This window comes from Podarcis vaucheri (assembly GCF_965113315.1).
Source record: "Podarcis vaucheri genome assembly, chromosome: 9".
Classification (NCBI taxonomy): domain Eukaryota; kingdom Metazoa; phylum Chordata; class Lepidosauria; order Squamata; family Lacertidae; genus Podarcis; species Podarcis vaucheri.
The window spans coordinates 38,255,596-38,267,773 of NC_138767.1; the positions used below are offsets into that span (position 1 = coordinate 38,255,596).

The 12,178-nt window shown below is 44.0% G+C and overlaps 2 protein-coding genes across 6 annotated transcripts in view; both read left to right on the plus strand.

The window, feature by feature from the left end:
- On the plus strand, positions 1-8,971 carry MMAA (metabolism of cobalamin associated A). 2 transcript variants are annotated; one of them, XM_082237718.1, is made up of 7 exons: positions 1-129; positions 2,213-2,681; positions 4,259-4,381; positions 5,537-5,707; positions 6,604-6,689; positions 7,616-7,765; positions 8,595-8,971. In XM_082237718.1, the coding sequence occupies exons 2-7, from the start codon at positions 2,249-2,251 to the stop codon at positions 8,880-8,882; spliced, it is 1,251 nt and encodes a 416-aa protein (XP_082093844.1). In that variant the 5' UTR covers positions 1-129; positions 2,213-2,248; the 3' UTR covers positions 8,883-8,971. The 2 variants fall into 2 exon arrangements, with proteins under 2 accessions (XP_082093844.1, XP_082093843.1); XM_082237717.1 differs by lacking the exon at positions 1-129 and adding an exon at positions 157-1,516.
- A 2,115-nt stretch (positions 8,972-11,086) lies between these two features.
- The window catches only part of LOC309540688 (uncharacterized protein C4orf51 homolog), a 40,674-nt gene continuing 39,582 nt past the window's right edge, over positions 11,087-12,178 (plus strand). For 2 of the 4 annotated variants that reach the window (XM_082237774.1, XM_082237775.1), the window contains exon 1: positions 11,087-12,024. In XM_082237774.1, coding sequence (XP_082093900.1) covers positions 11,786-12,024 — 239 coding nt within the window. In that variant the 5' untranslated portion in view covers positions 11,087-11,785. The remainder of the gene's footprint in view (positions 12,025-12,178) is intronic. The other 2 variants (XM_082237773.1, XM_082237772.1) reach the window with 2 other exon arrangements.

A 12,178-nucleotide genomic window follows, 5' to 3' on the forward strand; every position in this document is an offset into this window, starting at 1 on the left:
GTTGTGGTGCGGGCGGGGGGCGGGAGGGAGCGTCTTTGCTAGTCGACCCGCGCGTCCGCCTGGGTTTCGTGGACCGCCGGTTTGGTGGACCCCGGCGGCGTTGCATTTGCGTTGCCTATTTAGAAACAGGTCTCTGTCCTTTCACGGTGCTTAAACGCAAACCATCTTAGGTAGCAATAAAACCGGTGCAGGATGGCGGGGGTTTCAGGTTTTGCAGTGGTTTGAGAGGCGACCCTGTGCACACTTACCTGGGGGTTAAGCCCCACGGGAGCCCAAATAAACACGACAAGGGTTGTGCTGCTGGAAATGTATGCAGCTATAAATTACCAGTTATCTGTATTTTAAGTGTTCAGCGTGACATAATTTGGGAGAACATATATGAGAGAGGGTCTCCTCCCCTCCTCTCACCCCCCCCCGGAGAATTAAACTCTAATATTGCTGGACTGTAACAATGTTACTTGGGGCCTAGGTTTTGTTTGTTTTTTTAAAAGGTCACTCGGCTCCTTCACTTCAGAAGGCAGCATATCATTTAACTGGAATGCTTAAATGTGGATTTTAGTCTACTGTTGGTTTTATCTCTCACAGTAGGTTATAGAAGAAAGTTTAAGTTGTCTGTGTTGCCGGATAGAAGTGTGGTTAACTGATAAAGCCCTTACTAATCTGTACTTTTCTTTCAAAAAAACTATTACCACCGTCAGTGTTGTGCGTCAGATTGCCTTGTAATATAAGATAAGTGTCTGCGTATGTTAGAATGTTTAGTCTGTTTTAGAATTCTGATAAGTGTTGATTCAGCAATGTTCCCTTGATTTCATTCAGCAATGTTCCCTTGATTTCAGTAGAGCTTACTTCCAAGTAAGCATTTTGACCTAAAACATTTTCTGAGTGGTAAATAAAAAGAATTACTGTACTATTACAGTACTACATTGGAATATGAGAATCAATAGGAGTAGGAAGGCGGGACTAATACATGCACCCACAATACCTGAATGTGGAAGAGAGCCCTCTGTGTACACAAGAGTACTGTTTTATTGTAGAAATTCAAATATCACAATGTAATAGGAAGCATCCATTAAGTTCAGATAACATGGGTGTGCAGGTTGGTCATTCTGAGAGCATAAAGTGCCCTGCTGAATCAGACTAAAGGCCTCTCTAATTGAGTATCCTGTTTCTCAGAGTGGCCAACCAGAGTGTTAGAGTTGTTCAAATGGAGAGTACATTAACTTTCAGTTTAAAGTTCACCTCAACAGGGGCAATAACCTGTGGTTCCTTTACCAGGGAATGTTGTGGAGAACTTGCCGTAATTTGTCATTTCCTACCGTTCTGCATTTTATTTTTGTTTTCTTTGCTTATGTTCAGTTTAGAGAACCAGGTTTCATTTAGTTTTGTACTCAGTTGCTAGTAGTTCGGTAACTGAGGGAAAATTTGTCTGTATGATTTGGAAAATCTGCAGGTTGAGAGTAAGTGCTGGATGTGGGGAGGCGAAGTTCACAGAGTGTGTATTAGGTTCGTAGAAATTGTAAGTAAAAACTTAACCATTATAAAACAGCCTAGTAAATAAACTTAAAAATTGCTAGCCTACTGGGGGCTGGCATAAGAGGAAGGTGAACTCATTCTCTCCTCTACCAGCCTACTGTGTTTGCTGGGCACAGAGAAGGGACAGAGTACTCTTCTGCCAGCCCACCCACTTGCCAGCTACAGGGAACCAGGCAGAGGGCCTTCTCGGTAGTGGCACCTGCCTGTGGAACGCCCTCCCATCAGATGTCAAAGCGATAACAACTACCTGACATTCAGAAGACATCTTAAGGCAGCCCTGTTCAGGGAAGTTTTTAATGTGTGACATTTTAGTGTATTTTTGGTCTCTGTGGAAGCCGCCCAGAGTGGCTGGGGAAACCCAGCCAGATGGGCGGGGTATAAATAATAAATTATTATTATTATTATTATTATTATTATTATTATTATTATTATTGCCTGCATGCGATTCTGCACACTCCTTCTCACCTATGGCTGCCAGGCAAGACTGTTATAAAATTGAAATCTCTGCCACTAAGGTTTTCCTGATATTTGTCTTCTTTAAGGGTCTGAGTATATTATGTAGAGTTAGAAGCCAAGGGGGTGTCGAACCCTTTCCCTATGTACCTCTTCGCTGCTTCAAATACACTTCATGAGGCCTTTAAAAATGTGGAAGTACCAAGCATTTTTCTTCTCCTATTAGGCTTCCAAAAAACGGATTTCTCTGAATCAAGACAAAATGAATGGATCATCACTGCTGCTGCGATTTCCACTCTGTTTTCTTCAGAGAAGGTTTCCTAATAGTTTTGACGGTTTCTGCTGGAGGTCCAGCCCTGGATCTGCTTTTTCATGTGTCCAACAGCTGAATTCATTACAACAGTGTTGTTCAAGGAGGATGATATCTTCAAAGGGCTTGAACACTGGACTCTGTTATCCAGCAGTGTTGGAACATCAGACACGAGAGCTCTCTGACCAGGAACAGAGACTTCTAGACAAATTGTACAATGGATTAATTCAAGGACACAGGGCCTGCCTGGCGGAAGCCATTACTCTCGTAGAATCCACACACAGCAGGAAGAAGGAGATTGCACAGGTGCTCCTTCAGAAGGTACTATCCTACCACAGAGAACAAGAGCAGTTAAATAAAGGAAAGCCACTAGCCTTTAGAGTGGGTCAGTTCTCTTTTGTTTGTGCAGTTATTGCTGTTTTGATTATTTAATGTGTCTTCACTTGTCAGTTGTTAAAGAAATACAGTTTAATTAATTCTAAAAAGGAATAGTAACCTATTAGCTTATGATTGGTTGTGATATGTCACACTAACTATGCATTGCTGAATGCCTCTGTTATAATGCTTGTCCCCTATGGAATATGTTTAGTTCAGTGAATGTCATCCCCAAAGTCCCATTACTTTTAACGTGCCACTAAAATTGCTCCCTATGAACTGTCTCATTTTCTTATTAATATTCTGCCAGCACAGTGCATCAGCTGTTGTTTTTAATTGGAGCAAAATGATTTACTTAACCAGTATGAAACATGCTTGTATATGACATTCCTTTCTTGTAGGTTAGGAAAAGTAGTCAACAAATCAGAAGGTGGGCTGCTATGGGAAGAGTTAAGTGATTCATTCTAGAGATGGAAGTTACCATGTGGAATGTGAATTTTCTTTAAAAAGCGAACCATGACATGTATGTTGTCCAATAACAAAATTATGAGAAAATTTACAACTTTGGAGGGAAGAGTTGTGGTCAAGAATTAAGAGTGAAGCAGAGATTATTGGTATCTATCTGGTACATTATCTGGGTTTAGGAAGGTTTCTTTTCAGGATTTTTATTTTATGTGTTGGGACATTCTTATACTACCTTTCACATCAGTCTCAACGTGGTGTACAAAATTGTTAAAAGTCAAGTACAATAATAAAAGCATAATGCAATACAATACAAGCTACATGCAACTGAAACTGGAAATGAATAAATTAAATCCTATACTGGAATAAGATGTCAATAGAAGCCTCAGGAGTTGCCAGTGTCTCAACAATAATGGTGCCTGCCTAAGTTTGAGGGAAGGAGGTGCCACCACAGTGAAGACTCCTCCCTTGCTCATTGCCTACTGAAGCTCTGTAAGCACTGGTGGTCCCTCCAGGAGGTCCTCACCAAAAAAGCATTGTGACCCGGAAACTACAACTAATCCAGAATGCGGCAGATAGACTGGTGAATGGGAGTGGCTGCCGAGACCATATAACACTGGTTGTGAAAGACCTACATTGGCTCCCAGTACGTTTCTGAGCACAATTCAAAGTGTTGGTGCTGACCTTTAAAGCCCTAAATGACCTCGGTCCAGTATACCTAGAGGTGTGTCTGCACCCCCAACGTTCTGTATGGACACTGAGGTCCAGCTCCAAGGGCCTTCTGGCAGTTCCCTCACTGCGAGAAGTGAGGTTACAGGGAACCAGGTAGAGGGCCTTCTCGGTGGTGGCACCCTGTGGAATGCCCTCCCATCAGATGGCAAGGAAATAAACAACTATCATCTGAAGGCAGGCCTATTTAGAGAAGTTTTTAATATTTGAAGTTTTATTCTGTTTTTCATCTGTTGGGAGCTGCCCAGAGTGGCTGGGGAAACCTAGCCAGATGGGCAGGGTATAAATAATAAATTATTATTATTATTATTAGGCCATTTTCATAGTAAGGAGACAGACTTGCACTCAGAGTTGTGATTGCATGTTAGAACAAAGGATCTTTATATTCCGACTTAGGATTGTCTGGACCTCCTGGTGCTGGGAAATCAACATTTATTGAATGCTTTGGGAAAATGCTCACTGAAAGAGGACACAAAGTGTCTGTCTTGGCAGTGGACCCATCTTCTAGCACCAGTGGTGGTGAGTATGTGTGAATGCATTACTTATCTCTCATGCCTCTTTCCTTGCCAGTTGTAGGGACATACCGTATTTTTCGCTCCATTGGACACACCGGACCATAGGACGCACCGGACCATAGGAGGGAGAAAACAGGGAAATTTTTTTTCCTTGTTCTCCCCCTCTAAAACAAGGTGCGTTCATTCACCAGAGCTTGTGGGGCTGGCACAAAGATCCCTGAAGCCTTTGGAGCACAGCGCCCCGCTGCCCTGCAGAGGTTTGCGCGCAGCCGTCCCCAAACTAGAGCAGCGAGACGGAGCCCTCCGTCTCGCTGTTCTGGCTTGGGAACAGCTTTGCTAACTTCTGCAGGACAGTGGGATGAAGGCACCCCGCTGCCCTGCAGAGGTTTGCACGCAGCCGTCCCCAAGCTGGAGCAGCGAGACGGAGCCCTCCATCTCGCTGTTCTGGCTTGGGAACAGCTTTGCTAGGGTCTGCAGGACAGTGGGGTGAAGGCACCCCGCTGCCCTGCAGAGGTTTGCGGGCAGCCGTCCCCAAGCTAGAGCAGCGAGACGGAGCGCTCCGCAGTGCTCCGTCTTCCTGTTCTGGCTTTGGGCTTAGCGGCGCAGCCTGCATTCGCTCTATAGGACGCACACACATTTCCCCTTAATTTTTGGAGGGGAAAATGTGCGTCCTATAGAACGAAAAATACGGTACATTGGGCTGCAAGCCTGTGTAGGCTTACCTGGGAGAAAGTGCATGGAAAATGGTGGGGCTTTACATCTGAGTGGGTTGGTTTCGCTCTGTCAGTTACTGGCTGTTCTTTAATTATGTGACTTGCCTCATCTTGAAAGCTCAGCAACAGTCGTAACAAAGGTGGAAAGCAGACACAAGATTAATTGATAGTATTATGGATGCTGGCTTTTATTCTAAAGACCATGAACGGAAGGAAGTTAATAGAAGAAAACTTCCGATCCCTCCCCCCTGCAGCTCCCTGCTGTCCTGAAAAAGTAGGGTTTGGGGGGGGGCGCTTTGTGGACAGTCTGCAATGTGGTGCAAGGGCCCCGGGGGGGGGGTGTCAAAGAATAAGTCTGCATTAATGGAGACATGGGTAAAGGTTTTGAATGGCTAGACTGTTATGAAACTCTTCCCCCCTTTTCTTTCTTTTGTTCAATGCTTCAGGCTCGCTCTTGGGTGATAAGACGAGAATGACCGAGTTGTCGAGAGATATGAATGCTTACATCAGGCCCTCTCCAACCAGAGGAACGCTAGGAGGTGTAACGCGGACCACAAATGAAGCCATTCTGCTGTGTGAAGGAGGCGGCTATGACATAGTTCTTGTAGAAACAGTAGGTCAGTGAAATGTCATTCCATTCTCTGCAGCCTGCAGCATGGCTTCTTCCATGGGGACACAGCTCGGTAGTTCTGCTTTGCATTGTGGCCTGCTGAGCCAAGAAGAGAGAGACAACCCAAGTCGTGGGTGCAGCGGAATCAGTGCTACTTTGTGATAAAATGAGTGGGGAACTGAATCTGGTCAGTGGGTCATATCCTCATCTTCACACATTGCAGGCCAGTTTTGACAACTGGGTGGTATCGCAATGTCATCAGGTGATCATTTCAAGCACCAGCTGATAATCAGCTGATAGTTGGCACTTGAGAAAAGCTGCGCAAAGGGCTTTTCAGGTACCACTGATTAGCAGTCCCTGCAAACCCCCTTTTATCCAACCCCACTTTTACCTGCCTCACACCTGACGTCGTATATTGTGTCAGGTGTAGGGCAGGTCAGTGTGGCTTGGCTGAAACTGCCTTGGAGGGCAAATGGGGAGGCCTGGCAGGCCTAATTAAGCATGTGGGTCAGAGGTTCCTCACTCCTTTGATAAAATATTGCTAGAAAAACTGCAGCCATGGTGCTCCATCAGTACAGTGCAGTGCAACTGAGCCTGTATGTACAACTCTTCAGGAAGAATATCCCCCAGGGGACGATAATTACTCGGCCTAGGCAAGAAGGGATTTAATACAGCTCAGCTCCATAATGTGGATTGACTTATTCCCATTCCTTAATTTGCTTGAACTTTTAGGATGTGCATGCAAACATTTGTTTTACTGCTACTCTCATAAGCCTCAGTTGTTGAAGTCTCTCAGGTTCCCTCCTTCCGTCCTCTGGTAGTGTCGTACCCTGGTATTATTATTATTATTATTTGTCATTGTATCTCCAAAGTGACTGGTCAATTTCTGCTCTTGATCCTCAGGTGTGGGTCAGTCGGAGTTTGCTGTTGCTGATATGGTTGATATGTTTGTATTGCTACTGCCACCAGCAGGAGGTGACGAGCTGCAGGTAATAATGCTACATTTGGCAGAAGTCTGAACTTCATATAAACCATAACTGTAGGAGGTCTTCCTCAGTCATCCTGAGCTACCAGAACTGACCAACAAAACATTTTTGAATTTTGACATTGCTGGTTTTTGCTAGCAATCCTTATGCCTCCTAAAAAGCTGTCATAATACAAATGGGCAATAGTTCATTATTTTTATTACAGTGGAACCTCAGGTTACAGACGCTTCAAGTTACAGACTCTGCTAACCCAGAAATAGTCCCTTGGGTTAAGAACTTTGCTTCAGGATGAGAACAGAAATCTCACGGTGGCGGTGCAGCAGCAGCAGGAGGCCTCATTAGCTAAAGTGGTACCTCAGGTTAAGAAGAGTTTCAGGTTAAGAATGGACATCCAGAATGAATTAAGTTCTTAACCTGAGGTACTACTGTAATGCTTTTGTGTATGCTTAGGAGACAGAGTGCTTTCCAATTTTATTTTGCTTGTCCTCTGAACAAACCTGCAAAGACATGAAACTCTTGATCTCATTTTATAGGAGTGCAACTCGGGCTAAGAGCTATTTCTGTCTGGCAAGGTTGAAATCCTATAATGGCTTTAAAATGATAACTCTACTTCTGCTTTTGGAAACCTTTGCTAGCATGCATTAGAATTAATTCTTTTACCATCAGATCTTTATATACACCTGAATGTGTGAATGTTTCATATTAGACATGTGAACTTAGTGGTCTAAACAATCAGGGAATCCTTTTAAGAGCTTGTGAAGGCTCTTTCTGCCCCTCTTCATTTATCTAGTCCTCAGGGTGTTACTGGAAATGGCAATTAAAAGTCTAGTTGTTCTGTTTTAAAAATGATCTTTGGTATTTGAGGGAGATATTAATTGGTTATAGACAGTGTCTCTGAGATTTCTGTTACTTTCTTTTTTTCTGTTCAGGGTATCAAGCGAGGTATAATTGAGATGGCTGATCTTGTTGCTGTAACCAAAGCTGATGGAGATCTAGTTGTACCGGCACGGAGAATTCAAGCAGAATACGTCAGTGCTCTGAAATTACTCCGTAAGCGCTCAAAGGTTTGGAGCCCAAAGGTTGGTACATCCAAAATAATCCTTTCCTCTTCAGCCAGGAAAAAATACGAGACACAGGTGAGGAAAGATAATGCTATAGAAATTACTACACTAGGCACAGTACTAGCTTAAACTGCCTGGTTCTTCAAGTACCAAAGTTTTCTTCCACATTTGGTACTGCAGCAAAGGCACCTGTGTAAGCTTAGCAGTCATGCAGTAAGAGGTTCTTCTGTTCATCAGGAACTGGCTAAGGAAGCAGAAGCAGAGAGCAGGAACAGAGGACAATTCTCACAATGAAGGGATGTAGAAAGTTGAGCCCTCAAAGGTTCAGTTTTGGGAGATGTGCTTTGTGAAAGGTTACTTCAAAAGACAAAGGGATAAATTGTCTTTGAAAGTTACTCGGAAACTACAACTAATCCAGAATGTGGCAGCTAGACTGGTGACTGGGAGCGGCCACCGGGACCATATAACACCGGTCCTAAAAGATCTCCATTGGCTCTTAGTACATTTCCAAGCACAATTCAAAGTGTTGGTGCTGACCTTTAAAGCCCTGTTTTGGATCCAAAAGTAGCTCATAACTTTCTTAGTGTTGGACCATACAAAGCTACTTTATCGGTTAACTAGCTTGTCTACATTGGCCTGCCCAAGATTAGTTCCTTAGAATAAAAACTTGCTTAGACGTACAACATTCAGTTTTGGATTTTCAGGTTCTTTGTTTAAAGGCAGCTCTTGCCTGTTGCGGTTTGAATCTGGTTTTATACAATATAAGTTACTAAGAACTCATGTTTAGGTCAATGCTAATAGCCTTAATTTGTCCTGCATCTTGAAAAAAACCTTCTCAATCCGATAGGTAATACGAATCTCTGCCAAAACTGGAGAAGGCATCTCTGACATATGGGATAAGATGACAGAATTCCGAGACCTCATGCTTACAAGCAGCGAGTTGATGACCAAACGAAGGAGACAGCAAAAAGTGTGGATGTGGAATGTAATCCAAGAAAGCATGTTGGATCATTTCCGGAGTCACTTGGCAGTGAGAGATCAGATTCCACTTCTGGAAGAAAAGGTTGTCAGTGGAATTCTCTCTCCAGGGCTGGCTGCAGACCTATTGCTCAAAGCTTTTAAAGAAAGATCTTAACATTCACCTTTGTGCATGACCTGATTTTCACCAATTACCTGTACATTACAAACAGTTTCCTAAGGCATAAATTGTTCTACTTCAGTGAATCTGCACACTTTTACCTGGTAACAAAAATGTTCTGTAAATGGAAGTCGATCCTTTTTATTTACAGCATGTTTAAAGGTATGCAGTTGTAATGGTACACAAGTGCTTTACTGTTAGTTCAAATTTATTTCTAATCTGCAGGGGATGCTAGAGAGAATATCAGCAGTGAGCACAGTCATGTTTTAATATTTGCCTCAGTTATCAGCACTTGCCCAATCATCTTCATTGGTCGAAACTTCCAACTGCTTGAGCTTTATTAATTACAATGTACCATTAAAAGGGTAAGTGTGAATTAGACATTGGATAATTTTTAATAAGTTTAATTTAGAAGTCCTTAATTCTGTTTATACAGCAACTCAGAGATAATAGGGATTAAAAGAGGATGGCGAATCTTTGTGTGCATAACAGGGACATAATGCTTTTTGCAAGCCAACTTATTGTACAACCATGTTAGTCCTTGAGTTTCACCCCAAGATCTGTTACAGAAGCATGATGACGCATAACTACCGTTGCACCAGTGTTGCAAACCCATGAACCTCAATTCCTTCTGCCCCAGATGGCATGCACAGGGTCCATTTGTATCATGAGGGTGAACATGTGGGTCTTCATTCATGCTTAGGTTGCAATCCTATACCTGTATATTTGAGAACGTGCCTCACTTATAGCAAAGGTTGCTCCTGTGGAGTAAGCATGCATAAGATCAGTCTACTTATGCTGCATGCATGCTGACCCTGATTCTTCAGGCTAGTATTACTCTTGTTCCTGCTGATGTATTTTAGTGCCAAGGACCAAGGCTTCAGTGCCTCAGATTAGTTATAAAAAAGGAGACTTAGTACAAAGACCATGGAGAAGAACCTCAAACAATGCAAGCTAGTGATGAGCTTCAACTGGGATAAAATAACAAGCTCTAAAGCACATGATTTTTCTGATAGTTAACTGCTAGCTACTGCACTGCATACATAAAAACTCATTTTTCTCCTTCAAGTTCAGGAGCTTGAACGATCCATTGTTTGGCTGTTATATTGTCAGTGTTGCTCTTATAAGGAAGTTCCTCTCCCTCCACTCCCGGCTATATCTAATCTACACTGGACCTTTCTAAATCCATTACTTCCTGTAACACAAGCTGGGGTAGCCTTTAATACGTCTAGCCCTCCTGCGTATTGCTTCCTTATTTCTGTAGTGCTGCCACATACACTCTCTTCCTTTCTAATCCTTTGCTCGTGTTCTTTCACCTCCCATCTTGCTTTGCGTGTTTATTTTCATTTTGTACTCTTGTTTTCCATGATGTACTAAAGTAAACAAGGCCATTCTCAAAAAACCCCCCAAAACAACCATATTATTAAATGGTTCGTTTATTTTTATTTTTTTACAGTAGTGGTACAGTAGAACACTTTTATGAAAACGTAACCAGATAATATCTGTTGAAAAGCAACCCATTTTTTCCTTTCCTTTTGGGACTGGATGGAAAAGGATGGTTTAGTAAAACCAAAGTTGTGTGGTGTCTTTAATCCAGCGTCTGAGAAGCTGCTATTTTGTGGGGGGAAGGAAGACTAGGGATGGTGATGGTGTCAAAATCATCACCACCAACACTTTTTATCTTTCACACATGCTCCCTCCCCGCCCCCCACTTTCTCTCACACATACTCCCTCTAACCCCTCCAACATCCCACACAGCAAAAGGGAGTATTCATTCATCGTATTTTTCCACAACTGCTGGGAAAATAAACTTCCAGAAATTGGAAGCTCCTACTGTTAAACCACAGAGCCTAGGACTTGCCGATCAGAAGGTCGGTGGTTCGAATCCCCGCAACGGGGTGAGCTCCCATTGCTCGGTCCCTGCTCCTGCCCACCTAGCAGTTCAAAAGCATGTCAAAGTGCAAGTAGATAAATAGGTACCACTCCAGTGGGAAGGTAAACGGCGTTTCCGTGCGCTGCACTGGTTCGCCACAAGCGGCTTAGTCATGCTGGCCATATGACCCGGAAGCTGTACGCCGGCTCCCTCAGCCAATAAAGTGAGATGAGCGCCGCAACCCCAGAGTTGGTCACGACTGGACCTAATGGTCAGGGGTCCCTTTACCTTTACCTTTTACTGTTATCATAGAGCTGGAAGGTTCCCCAAGGGTCATCTAGTCCAGCGTGGAACTCAAACCTGCAACCCTGAGCTTAAGAGTCTCATGCTCCTATCAACTGAGCTATGCCAGCTATCCAATGGGAAATGTTCCCCCTATGCTTAGTTGCTGTGTGAGAGGGGACAGGGGACAGGATGGCAGGATGTGGGCCCAAACCAACCCATAAGCCAGACATTCCTCCGCTTCTGCCTTAGGGGCTAAAGTGGGGAGCCCAATCCAAACTGGTGATAATGAGTAGGGAGCTAGGAGCAGTGGCAACTCCAAATTAACTACCTGCTGGGAGTGGAAGACACTATATCTGAGGAGGTGGTAAAACGGGGAGTCAGCGACAAAGAAACCCACAGCGCCATTGAACATGGTGGGCTTTGGAGCACGATCCTATTCACATTTCCTTGTGAGCAGGTCAACACGCTCTCTGAAGCCTGTGCTGGATATCGGTTATTCTTTGAAACTCTTTTGCCCCTCTGCCTTTTTTTCTTTATCTGATGTACACAATGCTTCTGATTCCAGGACCTGTTGCTTAGCAACCTTTATGAACAAGAGCAAGGCCTTTCTCCCCGCGCCCCCCCTTACTTCCTGTAAGTAGGCCGGGCCACACAAGCAAGTGAAGTTACTGACACCAGCAGGGAGAAACAATTGCTTAAAAGTTACGTAATCTTGCAGTTTGGCTTTGAAGGAGGTCTCCACATGGCCAAGTATGTGTTCTTGGCTCCCGGGCTGACGCTGCCCTTCAGCCCTCTTTCTTCTGAAGCTTTCGAAGAGATCAAACGCCATGCAGGCCGAGCCTGGGAACAGCACACGCAAGAAGACGCCAGCTGCTCCACCACCTATTCTGGGGCTTATGGAAATAAAAAGCTGGATGGCTCTGCATATTGCCACGTCACCCCCTCCTCTCCTACCAGGATCCACAAGCCTCACCCTCCAGAGTAAGCATTTTCTTACAGGGAGGTCAAAGCTGGCCCATGAAGAAAAAGGGCAGGGGGAAGGTGATGAAAGCAAGAATCGTCGTCTTGACAGTGCCATCTTCTGCCTGTCTACTCACAAGTAAATCCTGCTAAGTTGAATGGGACTTGTTCCCTT

Coding starts and splice junctions, on each gene's coding strand:
- MMAA (XM_082237717.1), top strand. CDS start 1,469: ATGTGGGGAGGCGAAGTTCACAGAGTGTGTATTAGGTTCGTAGAAATT. Junction 1,517..2,212: donor GTATTAGGTTCGTAGAAATT/GTAAGTAAAAAC, acceptor TTCTCCTATTAG/GCTTCCAAAAAACGGATTTC. Junction 4,382..5,536: donor ATCTTCTAGCACCAGTGGTG/GTGAGTATGTGT, acceptor TCAATGCTTCAG/GCTCGCTCTTGGGTGATAAG.